Genomic DNA, 23,651 nt, shown 5'->3' with positions numbered 1-23,651 from the left:
AAGCATTTAGCAAAGGAAGGATTCAAGTGTTACCTGTATCAAATCCTTCGATTTCTGTAGGTTTTGTCCAAGACTTACAATCTCTAATTTAACATTGAAGCTTTACCACAGTGCTAAAATTAAATTTTAAAATTTACTAGTAGGTGTTGCCTCCCACTTTGTCATCTTGTCTCAAAACTTCCCATTTGGGGAAACTTAACAATTTATTATGAAGTTTTGGAAAACCTCTGTAATTAATCATGTGATCTCAAAAATAGGGTACACTTTTGCTCTTCCTCCTTGTCATAACCGCTGTGAAGCAGAAAGTGAGCAAGTCTGAGAAACCTTAGTGGCAGAGGAGAGAAACAAAACCTTTGAGCAGCACACACCTGGGTTCTATTAGCACAGGGAGATGTAGAAAAACTGTCTTTTCATTTTTTCTTCTCCCTCCCTCACCCTCTCATGCAAATAGTCACAAAACCCCATCAATTCTACCTCCAAATTATTTCTCTTGTGTATTCTACTGTCACTGCCTTAGCTAAACTCCATATTCTCAGTCTTCGTGCTTCAGATTTCACTAAAGACCGTCAAACATGAAGATGTAAGTCATTTTGTAAATAATATTTTCTTCCAGAGAGTAAGAGAAGAGGAGAAAAGGAGCAAGTAAAAAAACTAAAGTTGTCATACAATATGGTGTTCTAAAAGATACATGTACAGAGGGCTGTGGGAGCAGAGGAAGGCACGCATTGGGCATTGGTGGGGTGGGATCAGTACTGAACAATAGGTGACATTTCAACAGGGGGAGGACGAATTGGAGAAGAATGCGGTAAGTGTAAACACTCAGCCTAGTCATCTCAAACAATAAGCTCTGACTTCTACATTCTCAGCCCCTCCTCCCTAAAATCCCCAAGTCTGCAAAAGGTTTCTCCGGTTCCAGGAGTCCCTGGCTGTCCGGCAGCCCCTTTAAAAAGCAGAGTTTGAATAGAAAACTTTGTGATTTGGCACTGGTCTCTGTTTCTGGAGTTGGGAACCATGGCTCCGGGGCTTACCTGGCTTGGGAGTCAAGACACAATTCTGATCCTGACCCTCTAGATCAAACCAATGTTCCCCAGCTTCATAGAATCATGTGGGCCCCACCTTCAACCCACCGAATCATAATTTCTTGAGTGTGGGCCCTGGGTATCTGCACTTTCATGCACTCTTTCACAAGCGCTGCATGTTCCAGATCATTGCACCGACCATGTCCCTCCTCATTTGCACCTATCTGCAAGTCTGAGGCAGCAGGTGGGAGGCCCAGCAGCTCCTTCTCTCCATCTGTTTCCTTCTCTGCGAAGCCAAGGCTGGGCAGGGGCATGATCGCTTCTCAGCATTGTGGCTAGCCTATAACACCTGTTACTCTGACTTCAATTGCAGCGGATGAATGCTTCAGTGACAGAAACAGGAGAGGAATCCCTGTGGCCGTGGGCCTGAGTATCACAGGACTGCTTGTCGTTTTGCTAACAGCATGCCTGGTGACCAGAAAGAGGCCCAGTAGAGGATATGAACGCATGTAAAGCCCCAGCTTCTTCAGAATGTGTAAGGTTAAGGCCTTGGGAATTCTGGCTTCATATTCAGCTTAAAGTGAAGGGCTGGACTTTTCTAGTTGACTGTCCCACCCTCCAAATCTGATTAGGAAACCTAGCTTTTCACCACAGGGCTATCCAAAGGCTGGCTAAAAGGTAGCCCCCACCTACTTTCTCCTGTTGGCATGGAGAGGCTGTGCCAAATGAGTTTGAATTCCATTCTCCACACCTGATAATGCTGTGAGAATTAGGGACAAGAGGCAGGGACATGAGCAGAGTGCTTGTGAGGATAAAGCAAATACCCAAAGGGAGAATTGTGGGAAAGACATTTTTATCCTGCACAGATTTTATACATTTTTAAGAGTCTCAATCCTCACTTTATAAAAAAAATATTACTTTTAAAAACCCAGTCCATTTCAAAATAGATTCTAAGGTGATTTGAAACTCCTGGATTTTGCTCACATTTTGATTTATTTGAATTACAGATAGTCTTATAAAACTATTATTTTTCTAAAAATCGTATTCTATATTGTGGTAATGTATTATCAGTAAAGTGTAGAAAACTTCCCAACATTTAATTTGTTTAAATGTAAGGCAAGTACCAAAAGTCTTAGCAAATGAGAGTCTCAATAAATGTTAGTTCTCCAGTTTCTTTGCCTTCAGTTGTTGTCCGCTTTCTTAACACTTTTTCCTGCTGTGTCTCTATTTTTCTTTCATTGTAATCTATCCTTATAACTTGTTAATTTGGGCTATTGTGGGAAGTGAGTAGGCAAAAAATAAAACGATTAGAAATAGCAAGCAGATGAGAGAGAGCTACCCTGATCGTACTCAGTTTCCCTTTTTAGCAAACATTTAACAACAACAACAAAAAATGAGCCGGAAAATTCCTGATTGGGAGTGATTGATATCTGGAGGGAAATTCTATTAAAATAAGGCTCCAAATGTTATTTGTGGTTTTCTATTACATTGATTGTTGAAATGGGAGAATTGGGATTTTTTATTTCAGAGAAAGAAGAGCGTTGTGGACTTCCGGATATTAACTACTTTTACCAACAGGAAGTTTCTGCTTTTCTACATTTTCCAGAGGTGCCATTCATTATATTTTTAACAGAAAATTTATGAAAATTGGAAAGAACTCTATAACCACTCTTAATCTAGGACATGTACTGGCTTTCCCTTGAGCTACTTAGGCTCTCTCCACTTTCTCAGAGGTGAGAGGGTGGTGAGAGCACATAGCAGCTTCAAGAGATATTCGAGAATCCCTGAAGATGTCTAGAGTGTTAGGAAATTCCTATTTCCTCCTTACAACAGGAGATGTTGATGAAAACCTGGGATGTGAGGACCCAGTGTTCCCCTGAGCGACCCAGGTTTAACAGTGAGAGCTTAGCTTTGGAGAGGTGCCATCTCTCTCCACCTTCTCCTTGTTGACTCCCATTTCTAGTTCTGCCTCAAGTGTACTTGAAGCTTCTAAACTGAAGAGTATGAGTTGTTTCTACACTGTGCCACTAATCATCCTGTAGAATAACTAAAGAAAGGTTCATCTTCTAGGGTGTGGAAATTTCTCCCACAAGTGATAAAAAAACAAAACAAAACAAAAAAAAAAAAAAACAAATGAAATTAAAATCAAGAGGAGAGGAATAAGACAGCTCACTTAGGTTTCATTTTCCTTCCTACCATCTTCAATGAGTTCTTTGGGATAATGGCTGCTGCTGCTTAGACTCATTATCTATCTTCCTACCTACCCCAAAGCCAATTATCTTTAAAATTAATTATAATTAACATTCTGGTAACCAAAAAGAATAAAGGTTTCATTTAAATGACTAATAAATAAATTCCCAGAACTGCCTTATTGTCTCACAGTTTTGCCCACTGTTTTGCAGTGATGTCAGGGAAGTTCTTCAGCGGGAAAGTGCCTGGACTAAGACTATAGAGAAACTGAGTGTGTCTGCAAGTAGTCTTCTCTGCCACTGGGGTTCTGCCTTGGGCTGCCTCCAAGTCTGTCTCTTCTGGCTACAAGGGGCTTACTGCAGGCACTCTGCCCATCGCTTTCTGGGTGGGAGCTGGAGGGTACTGTAAACGACTTTGGGAAAGCTTGCAGGGGCCTTTTCTGATCTCTCTGGCCTCCCTTGCCCCTTGCCTCTAAGAGTTCTGCTGCTTGCCCATCCAGCTGGTTTCAACACTGTTTTTCCCTTCTGCTGTAAGTAAGCTACCTTAAATTTACCTCTCTCTCTCAGCATCAGCCTTAGAGGACATAAAAATCCCCTTAGAGATAATAAAAACCTTCATTAATACCCATCTGGAGAAAACCTATCCATTGTTAATTGTGTTGTATTTTCCTCTCTGGATATTATTTTATATACTGGAGGCATACAGAGCTTACAATTTGATATCCTTCTTACCTGTGCATTATAAGCTTTATGCTATTAAACGTGCAAAGTATCATTATTATGGCTGCTATCATGAATATGTTACCAACTCTATATAGTAATTTACTTAACTAGTCTTATTTTTATTGAGATATTCACAATTATATGATTAAAGAATTACATATGAATTTCATACAAAACAAACTTAGATTAACAAATGTGTATAAACATATACTTGAATTTTTGTTTTTGTCCCATAAATTGTTTAAAATGGTTATAATTTATTCCTTAGTACTAATTCTCAGTTTTTAAGAAAAGGAACAAAATAATAAATGTAGATAATTTTTTAAAATTTTAAAGCACTACAGAAACATATGAAATGAAAAATTGGAGTTAAAATAGTGATGAACTTTTCTCACAGTTTTCCTTTCTCATTATCTAATTAGATTGAGGAATAAGAGATTTTTAAAAGTCACCAGCAGCGGTCAAAGAGATATAACCTAATGCAATAAATTTAAACTGTTGAACAAAAGAGAAACAAGATTCCGATGAGAGAAGAGGGGCAACACAGTGGATTTAACCCTGCCTCCCCAAACACACCCCACCCAGGAAGCCATATGATGACAGAAGAAAAAACATGTGAATGTTTATTATCATTCTTAACACTAGAGAGGAAAAGAGCAGTTTATCTCTTCTAATTGAGGAGAAGTAAAAATGGCTACTGGGAAGACTGGGCAGAGTAAACACAGAGAGAGAGACCAGTGGAAGTGAACTGGGGAGCCAACTCAAACCAGAGGATAGCCCCAGGCTATACACATTTCCCAGGGTACAGGAAAGAAGGCAGAATCCAAAATAGGTAGCTCAGGAGAAAACACTAACTGATCTCAAAAGTACTAAGAAGAAAGGCCTTAATCAACTCCAATGATATCATAGGACATTTAATATCTGGGTGAGATGCTGTAGCATGAGCAAGATGAAAACAAACGATGTGACTGACCACTGTTTACAATTACTGCAGCACAACAACAATACACATAATATAAGATTAAATCATGGGTGTCAAGTTTTAGTTTTGCAAGATGAAAAATGTTCTGAAGATGGATGGTGGTGATGGTTACACAGCAATGAGAATATACTTAATGTCACTGAAATGTACATTTAACAGTTAAAATGGTTAATTTTATATATGTGCACTTTACTACAATTTTAAAAAATTAAGTTAAATTAAAGGAAGGAGGGTTAGAAAGGACTATATTTGATAAAATAAAAACATAACTCAAGAAACAGGGAGAAATCCCTGACAGTTTTTTTATGCTGAGAATTACTTAATAAAAATATGAATTTCAGGTAACCAGAACTCATAGATGAGATGTTAGTTATAACGAAAGAGTGATGTGAACAGATTTTACTCCTAAGAAAACAAATTATCAAAGCAACACACTTGCATAATAAGTAGTAATAGTAAGAGTCAGAATAGGTAGAACTGAAAACTGGATTATCTTCATGGAGAAAATGACTGAGATAATTAATGCAGATAAAAATTAAGATTATAACATTATATGGAATTTCCTAGGTATGGAAGGTATTCAGACCATCCAACATAAGGATAATTGGTGCCTTTGAAGTAAAGTGCTCAAAAATAGAATAAAGATATATCTGATGATTTAAGAGATTTTCCTTAAGATCAATAATTGAAGTTACAGATTAAAAGAGCATGGTGTACCCCAGAAAAAAACATTGAGATCTGCCATGTTCTTTTTAATGGCTACTTTATATTCTATTGTATGATTGTACCATTTAAAATTTTTGATGGATATTTAGATTGTCCATTTTGCTCTCATAAAATGGAGATTATTCTAACATATTTTTGTGTAATTATGTTATCATATCTTTAGCGTAGATTCTGAGTAGTGAAATTTCTGGGTCAATTGGTATATGCTTTACATTTTGTTTTAACTTTTTTTGTATTTTTTCCAAATCATTTTAATTTCTTAATTTGTCAGTGTTCTTTTTTAATATAATAAATGTATTTTTATTTAAAATACAAATATATAAGAAAATTATCATATAGTATAAAAGGGCCTATGAAAAGCAATGTTTTCCTGTCCATTCTCTAAGAGACAAAGCATTTAAAACTAATTTTAACAATTTCTTATAATAGCTATCCCCATAACTCTTTTAAAAACTATTAAAAAGCTTATTTTACTATTTCTTAATTTATCAGCTTTAAACTTCTTGCTATAGGAATTTAATACTCTTATACTACCTCTTTATGGTCATATCTCTATTTATTATTAAATCAATAAGATATATATTATTATAGTTGTCCACTGACAAATCAAATACTGTATGACAAGCACAGTTCCTGTCTTGTACAGATTTTGTTTTTTTCCTGGAGCCTCTAATTACCATTACCTCTTCCCTGGTCCCTCCTGTTTTTTTTCTTGGCCCCAGGTGAGAATTGGGTTAATGATGATCTTTGGTTTATTTCAATATTGGTTCATGCAAGGACCTCATGGATATATCCTCTTAGCTATCCTTGAATAAGATATAGATATAATTCTCCATTTATTTGTATTCAACCAAGCTCCCCTTTATCCCAGGGCCTTCCATCTTTCTCCAGTCAAGATTGATTATATTTTAAATGAACTGAATACTTATTCTCTAATGGAATTTAAAAAGAGAGAGTTTTGACTGATTTACAAATTTCCACTTTTAAGCTCTCATAATTAGGTCTATTTTTAAAAAAATATTTTATCTCACTAAAAGCATTAAGAAATACTTTAAGTGTGACAAGAAGTGTTTTATAAAGTGGATAAACATCACATATTTTCAAGAGATCATGTGTAATGTAGTGATACAATCTCCTTTATGTAAGCATATCCCACCTTGCAAAGAGCATGCCTGGAAGAAAATAGAGCTAACCTAATTAAATATCTATTAATTACAAAGAATATAAGACTACACTATTTAATACTCTACCTATCTTATATCATTATTGCTTACTTTATATATATATATAAAAAAGTAAATTTCAAGATTAAATAACACTCCTAAGTTCATGTAGTTAGTGGTGGAATTAAAAGTTAAGCCCAGGTTTAACTTCAAAGTGCTTAGCCTTTCTACTCTAGCCTGCTTTCTGGTCTGTCCGCATCAAACCTTACCTGCTGTATTGTATTTGTTTTTTCTCTTAGTGGACGAGTGTTCATCTGACTACACAATTGTGCTTCCTGTGATTGGGGCCATCGTGCTTGGTCTCTGCGCTGTGGGCTTGATTGTCTATGGAATCCACTTAAGGCGTGAATCATCTGGATACCAGAGAATCTAATTAGTCCCCAGGGGAAAAGAAAATAATAAAGTTTAGACAATTCTTTCATCATTACCAGGATTTTGGAGACTTCCCTTAGAGTGTAGGTCCTTCCAACAATATAAACCATCTCTCACAAACACATCAATTTCTAAGTATTTTTTGTTTGTTTTTTGAAAAATCTAGTGAGCTGCTTTTCTAGTGAGCTGTATATGAAGAGTACTTTCTAGTTTCCTTCAAAACATTTTAACCATACAAAGTCAACATTTGAGATATGTTAAAATAACATAATCTGTATGTTACGTTAGCATAACAATCAATTTATAAATCAAAGCATCTATTGTAATCAACACTACCTGTGTGCATATTGGGTATTTTATCCTTGATCGCTTCTATTTTAAAAAATACCTCTGCCTTGTCTATAAAATGGAATTTCAGTGCTTTTATTCTTCATGTTTTATACGATAAACATATGCCTGGCAATCTAATAACTCCTTTTTCATGATAAATGTTTTTTTTTTTAAAAAAAAATCATCAAAAAGAACAACATATGACAGGTAGCCTAGGTTTTTGATCTGACACCAACAAGGGGAACAAATTAGCTTTTATTTTTTATCTGAATAACTCGTGTTCCGGAATCACTAAAGACTAAATGTTAGGTGGTTATGAACAACAGAACTAAATTATAAGCAAGAAACAATAATAATGGCTCTAATTATTGAACATATATATGACAGACACTAGGCTAAATAGGTTACATTCACTTCATTTAATTCTCACATCTCATAACTAACAAGAGGCAGCGCCAGAATTTGACTTCCCATTGGTCTGATACCAAAGTCTCTGGTCTTTTCACTACACCAAGTTGCCTAAAAGAACAATAACACTAAGTGCTGCCCAAAGCCTCATACCATCATATGCTCCCTTTTCATAGAGGAAATAAATTTATCCAGAATTATGACAGAGAAGGGAGGATTAAAGGAGGACTTAACTATACCCTGTCTTTAAGTTCTCTTGTCCCTTGAAGGAGACTGGAACTCTTTAAAACATTAGGCAGTTTATCATTTTTATGGGATTGTTGTTGCTGTGGCTTCAAGATGAAGAAATGGAGTAAACTTCTCAAGATATTTTTTATTTCTTTGAAAAAAACAGAATTTTTTTTTTTTTTTTTTTTTTTTTTTTTTTTTTACTGCTAACCAACTTTTCTTTCTTGAATGTAGATCTCCATCTAGTGGTAATTTGCTGCTTCTTCATTTTTATAGCCACATTTTTCTATACTAGTTCACTTTATTCCTTTGAAAAGCCTGCCAAAACAAACAAAAAAAAGTCTTGCTTGTTGTTACTGCTAAAGAAAGGAGTGAAGTCAAGACATTAACAGAAAAGACCATGTGCCCCTAGTGTTTTTCTGTAAAGGAATAATTCAAGTCACCCCAGAGTACACATTGACTTTCCTGACTTCTTTTATTAGTCAATAGGGTTGGCAAGGTCCTGACTTTAGTTTTAATAGAATATTGGTTTGTATTAAAAGTTTTTTACTATGAAACATTACCCAACCATAAGAGATGAAATACTGCCATTTGTGACAACATGGATGGACCTCGAGATAATTATGCTAAGTGAAATAAGCCAGACGAAAAGTTGAGAATCACATGATATCACTTATATGTGGGATATAAACCTAAAAGCAACAAATGAGCAGGACAAACAGAGACTCATTCATGGACATGGACTATAGGCTAGTGGATACCAGAGGACTATAGACTAGTGGTTACTAGTGGGGTGAGAGAGGAGGGGAGAAGTAGACAGGGTTAAGGGGGTCAAATATAGGGTTTAGGGGGAGAGAAAAGTGGGTAAAGGGGATCAAATATATGGTAGCTGAAGGAAACTGGACTTTGAGTGGTAAACACACAATAGAATATACAGATGTCAAATGATAATGTACAGCTGTAAGTTTGTTGGGATAACAAATGTTACCCCAACTTAATTAAAAATTTAAAAAATTAAAAAAAATAAATTCAAAAAAGTTTTTGTATTAAAACCCTATTTTTGAGATTCACTCATTTCTTATCGTTTAATTTTTCAGTTTTTGTACTGTAAAAATTTTTGTTTACAATCTTAATGGTTGACCTTTGATGTGGAGGTTGTCACTTGAGTCAGTAAGTTGATAGCCCTCCTGGAGCTTCTGGTCTTTTCTGTGACAGGCCTAAGGGTAACTCACATGTATACAGCACTTTACAGTTTTCAAAGGTCATTTAACATAACTTATTTAATCTTCCCACAATCCCATAAGTTAATATACTCAGATGGCTGCTGCGTATGGCCACGCAGGCTGTGCACTGGACTAGGGTTCTTGGCTGAGGGGATCTGTGGAGACTGAAATCCATCCAGCCCCATATTCCACTCCCCATCTGTGTGCCCTGTCCTGGGTCTGCCTCTGTCAGGTAGAAGAGGGACCTTCATCTAATTTGCCCAAAAGTACCTGGATAAACAGTAGTCCTGATTATATAAAACTTATTTAATCTTCTTTATTGCCATTAAAAAACATTTTAAAATCCCCTAATGCTGTAGTGGGTCATCCCTTTGTGACCTAATCTTACCTTAGATATACCTAATGAGCACCCAAGAGGCTACAGAGCTGCTCTACCCTTCCATTGGAACAAATTAGAGAGGTCAATGTGTCAATATAATAATTACTCTCACCCAAGAAATTGGAAATAATCAGGCCTGCTCCAGAAAGTACCAATGGGTGGAGTAACAGAGAGCACAGCACACCAGCTTCTATCTCTGTACTTCCACTTCTACTCCTCTCCTTCATATTTGTTTTAATCAGATTTAAACATTACTTACTGTTAAGGTAATGTCTGTTACTTGTACAACTTTGCAAAACACAGAAAATTGTTAAGAATTATGGCGAGGAGGAGTGGTGAAATATCAACCATAATTCTACCTTTCAGAGACAAACTATTTGGAATGTTTATAATAATAATAATAAAAAAACCCTCAGTGAAGAAACCTGGCAGACACCATCTTAACCAAACAATAAAGTTAACATTGCATCATGGGATATGTTGACATTGTGTACCTGCTGGAGCCAGCCGGCTAAAGTCGATCAGTACCTGAAAGAGGGGGGTGAAGCCTAAGGGAAAAAAGAGAAGACAGAAAAGATCTTTCCAGGAGGGCATACAGTCAGAGCTGCAGCCCCGAGCATAGCCTTTTTATGTGATTTTTGAATACCATAATCAATCACCACGTTACCATAGCAAAGCACACCATACATATCTAAAACAATGCTTGTCAATTACATAAGATCCTACATGTTTTTGTTTCCATGGTAGTATAACATTCCATTACCTTAAAAGATGACTTTATGAGGCTTACCAAGGTGACCATTGTATTAAACTTATCAGCCATACCATGGCTTTTAGCAACATGACTTCTTCAGTGCCTCATAATGGCTCCAGACATGTACCTCCTAATATGATGCCCTGAGAAGGGCATGACATCACTTCTGTGATATTCCTGCCTAAAAGGCATATCCTAAATAGAGTCTTGAGGCAATATCTGATGAACTCAGATTGAGGGATATTCTACAAAACAACCAGCCTGCATTCTTCAAAAATGTCAGCATTATAAGAATCCAAGAAAAACTGAGAAACCATTTCAGATTAAGGGATGTGACAACTCAATGTAATGTGTAACACAGTTTTCTTTTGCTATAAAGTGCGTTATTGGGAAAATGGGGGAAATTTGAATCCGGTCTGTAGAATAAATAATAGTATTCTATCAATGCAAATTTCTCGATTTTAATCATGGTTCTGTGGATAGGTAAGAGAATCTCCTTGTTTTAGAAAGTAATTAGGAGTGAAAAAGGCATCATGCCTGCAACTTATTTGCAAATGGTTCCAAAATGTGTAAGTGTGTGTGTGTGTGCGTGTGCATGTGTGTGTACATATGTGTGTGCATGAAGAGAAAAAGATAAAGCAAATGTAGTAAAATATAAATATTTGGGAAATCTAGGCGATGAGTAATTATTCTTGTATCTTTTCTGTAGGTCTGAAGTTATGTCAAAACAAAAAGTTTAAAAATAATGTACTTTAGAATAGCTAATACAGGCCTGTGATACTAAATTCAAAAGATGCAAAAGGATATATAGTAAAAAATTAGTCTCCATCTTATTCCTGTCATGGAGCTATCAACTTCTCTTTCCCAGAAGGTATCTCTGACCACTAAGCATGTGTATATTTTCCCTCTCCTGATTTAAAAAACAGTGGAATAGTAACCACAGTTCTGCCATTGCTTTTTTCACTCATCAATAAATCTTAATATATGAGTACACATAGTGCTCATTCTTTTTTAGTGACTATATAGTAATTATATATATGTATATACACACGTGCATGCATACATATACACACATACATACATTTATTTAACCAGTCTCTTTTAATCAGCTTGCTATTTCCAACATGCTACAATAAATTTCCTTAATCAAACATCATTTCAAACATCTCTGAGTATATTATTAGGTGAATTTCAAGAAATAGCTTTGTTAGGTCAGAGTTTGCGAATTTGCAATTTTGATAAATACTGCCAAAGTACTCTGCATAATGGATAATGATTGTGCTCATTTTTACTCATCGCTGTAAAGCAAAGTAATAGTCTCATACTCCTCACTAATTTCAGTGTGTTGTTAAACTTCTGGCTAATGTGATAGGTGAAATATGGTATATCATTATAGTTTTAATATAGTTTTTTAATATAGTTTTTTTTGTATTCCTCTCAACAGTGCATGAGAGTTTAATATGTTTTTTCCACATCATCAACACTTATTTTTTTTGTCTTTTTAATAAAAGCCATCCTAACAGATGTAAGGTGATATCTCATTGTGATTTCAATTTACATTCCCCCAATAATTAGTAATGTTGAGCACTGTATTGTGCAGGTTTTGGCCACTTGTATGTCTTCCTTGGAAAAATGTCTATTCAGGTCCTTTTCCAATTTTTAATTGGATTATTATTATTTTTTTTGTTATTTAGTTGCTTAAGTTTCTTATACTATTTAAGCATTAACCCATTATCAGATATATGTTTTGCAAATATCTTCTCCCATTCCATAGGTTGCCTTTTCATTTTGTTGATTGCTTCCTTTGCTGTGCAGAAGCTTTTTAGCTTGATGTAGTCCCACTTGTTTATTTTGTATCCGTTGCCTTTGCTTTTGGTGTCATATCTAAAAAATCATTGCTAAGACCAATGTCAAAGAGTTTTTCCCTATGGTGTACAACAGGGATCCAGTTTTCCCAATATCACTGATTAAACAGACTGTCTTCTCCTCATTGTGTGTTCTTGGTATCCTTGTCAAAGATTAGGATTGTATATTGTTGATTGTATACTCAAAGATTTATTTCTGGGCTCTCTAGTCTACTCTGTTCCACTGGTCTCCTCATATTCTTTGATGATTTTCTCTCGTATTATAGATTTTTCGTATTGATTTTTAAGAGTTATTTATACATTAAGAAAAGTAGCCCTTCACTCGTGATGTTATAAAGTTATTCCCATTTTACCGCTTGTTGTTTTCTACACATGTGTTTTGCCATACAGATTTTTTAAAAAATTTATATAGTTGAATTTTATTGATTCTTTTTCTATTATAGCTTCTGAGTATTGTTATACTTTGAAAGACCTTCCCTACTCTAAGATCTCCCATGATATCTTCTGGCATTTTTATATTTTTATCTTTTATAGTTAATCTCATTTTGGTATTAAGTATGAGGAGTAGAGGTTCAACTTTTTCCCCAGAAGGCTAGCCACTTGTCTCAAACCACAGCTTGAATTAATGAATCTTAAAATCTAGAATGAATGTTGAATTTTATCAAAGACCTGTTAAGCATCTATGAACATGGTAAGATTTTTCTTTTAACTATTATTAAGACTAATAGATTATATTAAATAAAATTGAATCATCCTTACATGTGTTGTGCCCTGATTCGGAGCCCCATGAGGCGCGAAGGAAACAATGGCCAATGCAATCACACAAGGGAGTTTATTAGCGAGCTAGCTCGGTCCCAACTCCATACACAGCCAAAGCAGTATGCAGGAGAAGGGCCACTTCCTTAATCTTACACACATATTTAAAGGGAAAAAACTACAAGCTGGGGTGACAGGTCTTGGTGTTGCAGGATTGGTAAGTCAAATTTGACCTTTACAGACATTGGTGGGCAGGTAGCTGCAGGGGAGGTCTAACTAGCAAACAATAGAAGGGGAATTCCAGAGCCATTCTTACAGGTTGACTGGGGAGGGGGCGGGGCGGGTGGCTACCATTCCTATAGCGTCCCCATAGTGATGGTCACACATTCATTCACACAGTAATTTCCAGGAATGGCTAAAATGGAGGCCCGTCACAAAATGGAGTTACTTTTGTTCTTCACATGTCTGGAATAAACCTCACTCAGTCATGGTGTATTATTTTCATATGCTACCGGATATTTGTTATTAATTTATTTGGTATCTTTCCATTGATATTCATATGTGAAACTGGATTATAGGGGTGTGTGTGTGTGTGTGTGTGTGTGTGCACGCATGCATGATATCTTCATTAGATTTTGGTATCAATGTTATGCTTACTTCACAAAAAGAATTAAGACTTCCATAGCACTGGAGTCAACTACCCTTTAACCATTTGGCTGAAACTTCCTTGTGAAACAAGGTGGGCCACCTGCTTTGGGGGTGGAGGTGAGGGTAGTAAGAAAGATGGTTCTTTGATAATAATGTGCTCTAGTTCTTCTATGGTAATTAGTTGATTAGATTTTCTTTCTCTTCCAGGATCTATTTTGGTAAACTGTATTTGCTTGTAACCTTATCCATTTCATTCAAGCTTTCAAGTTCATTTGCTTAAAATTGAGCAAAATTAAACTCTTGTAAATCTACACTTTGTTTTCTAGATCTGAGACTTTTTTCCCCATTTATTTTTTTGTATTGTGGCAGGAATTTACCCCCCACCCCACCTAATGAGATTAGGTAACCATTTATTTTATTAGGTGTATTTTTTCTTAACCTCTGGGTTTATTACTCCTTGGATATTAGCTTTCTTAATTTATTTTCTTCTATCTTTACTAATTTTTCTATTCTGCTTTTCTTACGTTTTTGTATTTTCTCTAACCTTTGAATTGGATGTTTAATTTACTTTCACTATGAATTTTCTTATGAGCCCTGTTGTAGTTATATCAAATAAGCATCTACGTGTAGTCTTTTCGGTACTTTTTTTTTTCTCTAAATATTCTGTAATTTTGATTTTAAGTTCCTCTTTTTCTCAATAGTCAATTAAAACACTGTTTCAAAAGCTCAGGAAGTTTTAAATTTCTTAATTTTAGTTTAGCTCTTTTCCTTCATTTTCTGGGAACACTAGATTATTTCGTATCTTGCTCTCCACTCCGTTTTACTTTTGGCCCACGACTCCTCTTCCGCTATCTCCCCACGGCTTTACTAACGAAGATCATAAAGGAGGATTCTTCAACCTGAAGCCCGACAAGAACGAAGGAAGCCCTCAGGTGAAAAGAAACCGCGCTCCCCACCCGTGGGTAATATGCAGGATAAGGCCAGAGCCAACCCCTTCCCGAGGAGACGTGGATCGCAGGAGGCGGAAGAGGAAAGTACCATATCCCAGGGCGGGTGGCCCAATTGGCCAATCACCACACTGAAGTCCCGTTCTGTTTTTTGATTGGTTTTGGAAGAGGGGCGTCACCGCCTTGGGATCCATCTGTTTTGACTTGGACAGTGGCCGGCGGAGGACAAGGGCCTTGCGGAGCGAAGCAAAAATATTGCTGTGTGTGGAATGCAGGTGGCTTGCCTAGGAGTCGGAGAGCCACGGACTGCAGCGACATGACGGCGTCGTCTATGGTGTCGTTGCTGCTGCGGGCGGCAGAAAGGAACCAGTGGCAGCGTGTCCGAAACCTGCTGCTGCCGCCGAGGTAACAGCACCTTTCAGGGGTTTTCTGCTTTCAATCTGGGCATTAGAAGATGTGCCACACTCAGTCTTTCCTTTTCTTCTCTCTTCTCCCTATCCACCCTTCCCCCTTCAGTGTGCCTCTGTTTTTCCATTTAAGAAAAGTGGAGGAGAAGAGGTGGAGCTGGGCTTGCCATCTTCTTCGCTCACCATAAGGTCTAGGATAACGCTTGTACAGCTCCTGTTTACATTGTGCTTTCTTTTCACTCCTTTCCCTGTATGGGGAGCGTCGTTATAATCCTGGCTCTGGTGAAGCCCAAAGCAGTCAACGAGTTGTCCAAGATGACACAAGTAGTAAGAGGTGAAGCCAGTATTCCCTCAAAGTCCCTTTGGGTTCAGCTATCCCCCAGCAGGTGTCCAGTTCAGACAAAGACTCCTGGAAATCTTTCTCCCTGTTGGACTGAATCAAGTTAACAAAAGCAAATTTACCTTCCAGAGGGCTGAGAAGTTGTTTTGTCAAAAGCTCTCAATTCAAGTTTAAACAAAGCTATCAGATGACTAATTCTAGCAGCTAACCTGATTTCAGATCATTTTCTAATTTTGATCTATAAGCTTTGGTGACAATAACTTTGACAGTGAAAATGCCCTCATGCTTCCAGGTGGTGGGCTGCTTTATCTACCTTTGCTGCATCATCATCAGGAGCAGCATTTTCCATCATTCTGGAAAGACAGCATAGCTTAAGTGCTGAAGGGAGGCAGAGGTCTCAGCTTTGCTAACTCCCTAGGTGTGTGAGCAACCTTGAGCAAGTTATTTAATATCTCTATGCTTCCTGACCTAGGAAGAAATGATGATACTGGTACCTACAGGAGATACTAGTACCCCGGCTTGTGCAAATTAAATGAATTAATACATAGAAAGAGGCTTAAACAATCTGAGGGTGTGAATAAATCCATAGATGTAGCCTTTGCAGACTCAGCCATTAGGTCAAGTTTTTTGTTTGCTTTTGTTATCCACAAGTTGTTGTAGGTGCCTTGGATTTTCAGATCAACTTAATTGTAGGACTCGTCCTAGAGCAAAATAAGACAGTAAAAGCAGTGTTAGTGCTCTTCTTTATCCTGATTTTTATTAGGGTTCCAAGGTTCTTTGTGGTGCCATCACAGATGCATTTTCTCTTTCCTCTCAAACTCCAACTATTGTGTATATAACTGTACTTTAGTTGTCACCTGAAAAGTGTCAGCATTGTAATGGCATATGGAATTAAAAACCTATCTGTATAGAGGATGTTTACATTTCTAATTATATCATAATTCTCTAGTAACTCAGAGAAAAAGAAATCTAATGGTAGAATTGTGGAAATGAGAATAAGCTATTGTAGAGGTTATCTTGATCAGGGTGGAATTATTTTATGGAAGCAACTTCTGAATCTTTGTTTTTAAGGCATTATTTTAAATTAAAGCTTAGATAATGGTGAAAAAAGGAATAGACCAATCAGAACATTGTTGGGAGAGAGGATTATGGTTAAGTGGTATGTATGTGTGTGGTTGTCTGTCTAGCTGTCTTCTAGAAAATAGCAGAAGAAAACTTTAGGTCAGCAATGGCCTTGAAACTTAACAGTCTTAAGTTGGATTTAACAAAAAGCAGCCATTTTATAGACAATTCTACCCAGGACAGGCCTTGAATCTTATCAGAAATCTATCTGGAGTTTGGTGAGAAGATGCAATGAACTAGAAAATACCTTATAAAGAGTAGGAAAGTTGATCCGTTTCCCTGAAGACCAAGAAACTGAGGTCGGCTAAATTGGAAAGATACGGGAAAGTGGTAGCCTCCTGAGGAAGTCATATTGTGTAGTAAGTCTAGTGTTAGAGCTGTGGGTTTTCCCTTTATCTCTTCATAGATGACATCTGATTGACTAAACATCTTGGGCAATAGTGAATAGATTGCCCTTTAAACCTGTTTCATTAGAGGATTGAGTTAGATTGGCATGTTTTATTTAATAAAATAGGATAGAATGGAATAGAATAGAAACAAAATGCAGGGAAAGTCTGTTGCGGAGAGTTAGGAAGAAGAGTCGGAGTCTGGAAATGCTTTAACTAACATGGAGAAGGGAGAGGAGATGATTCGCAATGCTAGCTTCCCCCACCTCTTCTCCACGGCCTTTTATTCTCTCTCACAAAGCTGGCTTTGTTATTATTGTTAGTTACTCTCAGGTTAGTAATTACAAACTACAGCCAACTCCCAGATTCAGCCTCCAAGCCACCACCGTGTTATCAGCTATGTCCTTAGAGCAAGAAGTCCCAAATAGGTCCTTGTGTGCAAGTCCACATCTGCTTCTGATAACCTTGTTGCTCCAAGCACTAGGCATCCCACATTGCTCACAACAAAAGTCTTTTATGAAACGTCTGTTTTATGTGCGTATCTGGTTGTGAAGTTAAGTACAGTTTTTACTTTGGGTTCTAGTCTGAAAAATTTGAAAAAAGCTAAGCTAGATGATCTTAAAGTAATTTGGGTTTCTAGTTAGTCATCTTTCACTCTCTGGTCATATGCCAGCCTCAGGAACAAACAGTTAAATGATTCACTGAAGAACACATACCACAGAGAAAACAGCCAGAACTTTCCACAAAGAATGCCTTGTAAATCGCTGTGTAGGCAGGCTTAAGGTTTGATTAAGGTCATATCTGGAGCTGGTTTCAAGGTTTTGAAAATATAGATAAGTTTGAAAGAACATTGACCAATCTTGCATATCTTGTTAAATTATCACTGCATTTGGATTCATTTTATAGGAGATGGGCTTGGAAGCAAAGAACTATGAAGTATGCAACAACCACAGGTACGTTTTAACAGTCTTTGTTGTACTATTTGGCTCTGCTCCAGAAAGGGAAATGTTTAATTTCATAATTTGTGCATAATAGAATCAGTTCTCATGTAGTTTTCGAGTTTCGGATTTTCATGCAAGTTTTCTTAGTATTAAGTCATTTTTTTCACCTCTTTTATGTCAGATCTCTTGCTGCTGAGTCTAAAATATGTAGGGAAATAATGGAGAACATTTTATATTTATGTTATTATTTTTGTCTGACTCATACTGTATTGAATTGAAGAACATAACTATGATGTTGTAAATCAAATCCGTGCTTTATAATATTGATTTTCAAGTAGCAGAAACTTTTTTACATATACAATTTTACATGGACTTTCCAATGATAAAACATTAAAGTATAACTTCTGGTCGGTTGGGTATAACCCCTTCCTACGTACATACTTAATCCCAGCAGCCCCAGTGACCTTTGACAGTTCTTGGACTCTCTAAATTTCTGTTGAAAAACATTGTTTTAAATTATATAATACCTAATTGTTTGAGAAAAATAACCATTATAAACTGTCAAAGAATATTTATTTCATGTGTAATGATGGAAGTAGATTTTATATATTAATACAATATCATGTCATTATAGCACTGATGCCAGTGATCTGGTGCAATATTCATTTGAATTTCATGAGAACCACACACTCCTGTGTTCAGAGCAATAGAGGCAGTGGAGCAGAGTGTCAAAGAGCTCAAATTCTGGAGTGAAGCTAACCTAGGTTCAAATCTTGGATCTGGTTCACATCTTAGATCCACCATTTCTTTAGCTGTATAATTTCAGGAAAGTGATATCTCTTTCAATCTTAACTTCTTCATCATTGAAATTGAGATAATAATAGTAATAATATCTATTTCATATGATTATTGTGAGGATGTAAGTCTAGATAGAGTCTTTAGCACAGGACATAGAACATAGAAAGTACTATGATAGTTTTGGGTTTTTTTTTTTAGCTATTTTAATTTGATCTTTGACAAAACAAAGCATCTTTTAATTCTAAATTGAAAAAGCTGAGTAAGAGTTTTTATTAATAAGGGTATCTTGAATTTCAGTGAAAAGAAATGCACTAATATTAGTTACTTATCTTAATATTAGTTAGTTATTTTAGGCTCTGTTACGCTAATTTAACCAAAACTAACATTTACCAAAATTAACATTAGCTGGTTAATATCATAAAATAATTTCACTTTCTCATTCCTTGCTCCCAGTAACATTTGTGTATGATTTTAATGGTGTTTTAAACAGGACGAAACATTACCAAAGTCCTCATTGCCAACAGAGGGGAAATTGCCTGCAGGGTGATGAGAACAGCCAAAAAAATGGATATACAGTCTGTGGCTGTTTATAGTGAGGCTGATAGGAATTCCATGCATGTTGATATGGTACGTTGTTAAACACTAGAAGTCAAATTTTGTAAGTGATTGTATTTGTTTAGTGTGTCAGTATTTTGTTCTTTTGGTTAACAGTTTATATGTGCTAGTATACCCATCCCTCAATTTATATGGTATTTTTTGATGCAAATTTTTTTTTTATATATACATGGTAAATATTCCCCCCATTTATATGGACTTTTTATACATGGTTTCCATTTATGTGGTCTCGTTTTATACAGTTCTTTCTTTTTTATTTCAATTATTGGCAATTACTCTTTCTAAAAAAACAATAGCAATGTGCAAAGAACTATAATACCTACTAACACACAATTATTAATGATCTTACCATCCATTGGACGGCAAGTAAAAAAAAAGCATGGATCACTACTGATGTTTATTAGGATTGGTTTTACAAATGTTTTGCCGTAGAAGCTGAAAATTATATAAAGGATAATCTCTTCCTTTTAAAATACTTTCACTTTTAGATAATGCAACTGTTCACCCACACAATTTAGAACATCTAAATATAAAAGTTGTATATTTGCCACCAAGTACAACTTTCTTGACCCGACCTTTAGATCCAGACATTATTTCCATCTTTAAAATTAATTATATTAAATGGAGTTTTAATGACATTTTTAATAAACTTAAATAATAACTTAGATAATGAATCACCTACGGTTACAGAAGCCTGGAATAAATACAGTTTTAAGTTGTATCAAGAATATTGCTTTAGCTTTGAATGATATAAAGCCATCAACTTTAAATGCTTGCTTGAAAGCAGTATGGCCAGAAGTGGTTGTACCAGGGAATATGGTTCCAACAACTGACATTATTAATTTATTAAATAAATTTCAAGATGGCAGCTCTGATGATTAGTATGTAGATGATATTGATGGATTACTGGTTGATCACAAATTAACTGATAATAAATTAATTCACTTAATATCTGAAGTCCATCCTGACAATGACTGTGACAGTGATCATGAACCAGTTTTATTCACTGCAGAAAATATTTACGAATCTCTCCAATTGGACACGAAACTGGAAACTGCAATTCTAGATATTGAACCAAACATCCAATGAGCCTTAAAATTTCGGACAGGTTTTTAAAAAAATGTTGCAGTGGATATCAAAGAATTTATGAAAACTTACTAAAAGATGGGAATGGAAAAAAATCATCTAAAAACAAATAAATAATGAAACTGAAGTAGTAAGTACTTCCAAATATTTCAAGCAATGAAGTTAATGACTTTGTGCCAATTAAAAAGTTTGGTTGACATCGACAGTGAATAAAATTTAAATTTTTCATTAGCATTTTTTTTGTAAAAATATATGAAATAAATATTTTTATGACTTATATTGGCCTAATTTTTTTTCGTACTGGTGAACTGTTTTTACACAATTTTTTTCTGCATAAAGTAAAAGATGTGTGGAATGGATAATCCTCAAAAATTGATGGACCAGTGTATTAAATACTGTTAAATACTCAACCGTATTTAAGTAGGTAAGTTCAAACTGCTCACCAATAATTCCTCTTGGGAACATTTTTCAGACATAACACCAGTGGAAGTAAACAGTCTGCTCTGTGGTATAGCTGACTTACAGGCAAAGTCCTATCATCAAGGATTGATTAAAACAGTTCACTGAACATGGCTAATGCACAGACCACACTTTGAGTGGTACATATCCAGATCCCAGATATACATGGGGAAGAATCAAGATACTAATCTTAGTAACTACCACTTACTAACCAAGGGATCTTAGACAAATCAGTTAATGTTTCAGAGCCTGGGCTTAACTGGAAAATTGTAACTAAAAGGACTCTATTCCTCTGAGGTTTGTGTTATCAGTTATAACTAGCTATTCTGTTATCCACCAGACAGGACCCACCATAGATGAATTCAACTGTTGGCCTTCTTTCTGCCCGCAGCAAGACTCCAAGCACTGACATAATTTGTGGTAATCAACTTCACCCAGACTTTAAGCACTGCACAGCAGGCCCATGCAGCTCTCTAGACACTTTTATTTCTCATTCTATGAGTAATTCCCATTGCTTTCCATCGTAAGGCACTACAATTCTAGTGTGGGATTTATATATAAAAATCAAGTTTTGACATTGTCACACAAAGATGCCCAATCTGCTTATTTTTATCACAAATATGAGCTGGTACTTCAGTTTCTCAATTTTTTGCATTGTTCTTGGGGAGCCAACATTTTTATTTATAATAATAAGATGACCCTGAAGCAGTTCAATGTCGTATACTAGGTATGTGGTTTTTTAAGTATGTAATATTTCTTAAACAGGCAGATGAAGCCTATTTCATTGGTCCTGCTCCCTCTCAGCAGAGCTACCTTTCTATGGAGAAAATCATACAAGTGGCCAAGATCTCTGCTGTACAGGTAAGAGTCATGAAGAGATTTACAGTGTAAAAGGAGGAAATATTGTACGATTTTCACAAAATTATTTATAGAACTCATTTTCTATTTTAGCTTTTCCTGAGACTTTTACATTTGATTATTCAATTGTAATCATAAACTAGGCATGTCCCTCCTCATTCTTCAGCCATTCTACCTTCTTACTGAATCTTGTCCACTTTACATCATTTTTGGAAATTAGAGGGAGGGTCCAAATTATAAGTTAAAATTAATAGAGAATTCAGCCCTTTCACCTTCAAAACCATATCTTAGGAACATCAGATCCTTTGGAGAAAATAGATAGTGCTCTTATTTACAGGGTAAAATGTAACCAGGAGAAATCTTTTTCCCTGTTGACTTCCCAGTTTCGCTCTAGGGCCCCACTACCCACTTTTCCAATATTCCAGACTCAAAACTTTTGATGTTATTACATCTCTTATTCATCCTTCAAAATAAAATCAGGGAGTGGGGGAAAGAAGTAAGTAAGTAAATAAATAAATAAGGAACCAATTTATGTTGAATCTTTTTTTGCATTGTCTCCAGAAGAAGTAGTTCTTTTTTGATCACAAAGCCAGACTGTTATCTGGATTTTTGATTCTCAGCTGGTTTCCCTACTTTCAAATCCCTTACCTGTCCAATGAATTCTCTATACTGCTATGAATGTTTCTTAAACATTTGTTTCATTATTATCCCTTGCTCTCTCTCTTTTTAAAAATAATCTCACCCGTTTCTTGTCCTCTTTCCCAATGAGTAAATATTCAGTGGTTACAACATTAAGTTCAGAGACTTCAGCCTAGCACTTAAAAGGGTTTCCAATATTTGTCAAAACTTATTTCTCATTGCCAGTTCTTTATTATAGCTACAACGAACTTTTCTCCATGTTATGCTTATTTCTTCCTCTAAATACTCGCTTATATTGTTCCACCTGCCTGAATGCTCTTTCCCCTTCTCTTGTCATTCATGCATTTATCTCTCAGCAAGCATTAATTGTTCTCCTGCTTTGTGCCAGCTTCTAAGCTAGATGTAGCAATGAATAAGACACAGTTTCTACCCTATGAAGCCGGAGACAGATAATAAATACTTAGTAGGTGAGACAGATAATAAATACTTAGACAAGTAAAGAAATAATACAGCTAAGAATGTTATAAGTGTTGGGAAGAAAGTAAAGGAGAATGAAGGGATAAAGACTGATTAAGAGATGCTTTTGAATAGGGTGGTCAGTGGAGGCCTCTCTGAGGAGGTGACAGTTGAACAGAGACCTAACCGATGAGGAGCCAACCATATGAAGAACTCGATGAGGAACTTTCAGGCAAATAGGATTGCTAAGACTTTGAGATGAAAAGAAGCTTGGTGTTCAAGGGACAAAAATATTCAGTGTGGATGAAGCGAAGATAGTGAGGGGCTATGTCATTCAGTATCTAATCAATAAAACAGATTTCATTCGAAATTTCAACAGAGAGAATTTAATTTAGAAATTAATTCCACCAGTGTTACAGTGCTAAAAGAGAAAAAAAAAGTTTGTTGAAATTAGCCAGTGATAAAAGGTACAAAAATTGACAACCACCCCTTGGGGCTGGGGAAGAGGTTGGAATAGCACCTTTGGCAACTGTTGCTCAGATCTCTGTGAAGGGGCCCGGGCCCTACCTGGCTGCAAGAGCATAAGGCTGGTTCTGGGAGTTCCAAAAGAAGCTGAAGCCCGGAACTGGGTGGGAAAGTAGGAAGACTTCCCTGCTTCCAGTTTTCATGCCATGACCCCTGCTGGCAGAACCTAACAGAAAGCTAGCTGACAAAAAAGGTAATTTGTCCTATCACAAAGCATAGTGGAAGGTTAGATGTGGAGCAGAGAAAA

At 36.1% G+C, this 23,651-nt stretch overlaps 2 protein-coding genes across 8 annotated transcripts in view; both read left to right on the top strand.

Annotated features, from left to right (window-relative positions):
- Nucleotides 1–7,358, top strand: part of LAMP3 (lysosomal associated membrane protein 3) — a 31,817-nt gene extending 24,459 nt beyond the window's left edge. Inside the window, exons 7-8 of one of the 2 annotated variants that reach the window (XM_016138007.2) lie at nt 1,393–1,554; nt 7,102–7,216. In XM_016138007.2, coding sequence (XP_015993493.2) covers nt 1,393–1,532 — 140 coding nt within the window. In that variant the 3' untranslated portion in view covers nt 1,533–1,554; nt 7,102–7,216. Of the gene's footprint in view, nt 1–1,392; nt 1,555–7,101 lie in introns of both variants that reach the window. The other variant, XM_016138008.2, reaches the window with a different exon arrangement.
- Nucleotides 7,359–14,965: 7,607 nt separating this feature from the next.
- Nucleotides 14,966–23,651, top strand: part of MCCC1 (methylcrotonoyl-CoA carboxylase 1) — a 50,416-nt gene continuing 41,730 nt past the window's right edge. For 4 of the 6 annotated variants that reach the window (XR_004950391.1, XM_016138010.2, XM_036219013.1 and 1 more), the window contains exons 1-4: nt 14,966–15,177; nt 17,934–17,980; nt 19,257–19,393; nt 21,692–21,787. Coding sequence is in view for 5 of the 6 variants with exons in the window: in XM_016138010.2 (XP_015993496.2) it covers nt 15,089–15,177; nt 17,934–17,980; nt 19,257–19,393; nt 21,692–21,787 (369 nt within the window). In the remaining variant the exon portion in view is untranslated. Of the gene's footprint in view, nt 15,178–17,933; nt 17,981–19,256; nt 19,394–21,691; nt 21,788–23,651 lie in introns of those variants that run through there. The other 2 variants (XM_036219014.1, XM_036219015.1) reach the window with 2 other exon arrangements.

Source organism: Rousettus aegyptiacus, unplaced genomic scaffold (assembly GCF_014176215.1).
Source record: "Rousettus aegyptiacus isolate mRouAeg1 unplaced genomic scaffold, mRouAeg1.p scaffold_m13_p_4, whole genome shotgun sequence".
Lineage (NCBI taxonomy): Eukaryota > Metazoa > Chordata > Mammalia > Chiroptera > Pteropodidae > Rousettus > Rousettus aegyptiacus.
This window is presented reverse-complemented; position numbering and strand designations above follow the sequence as displayed.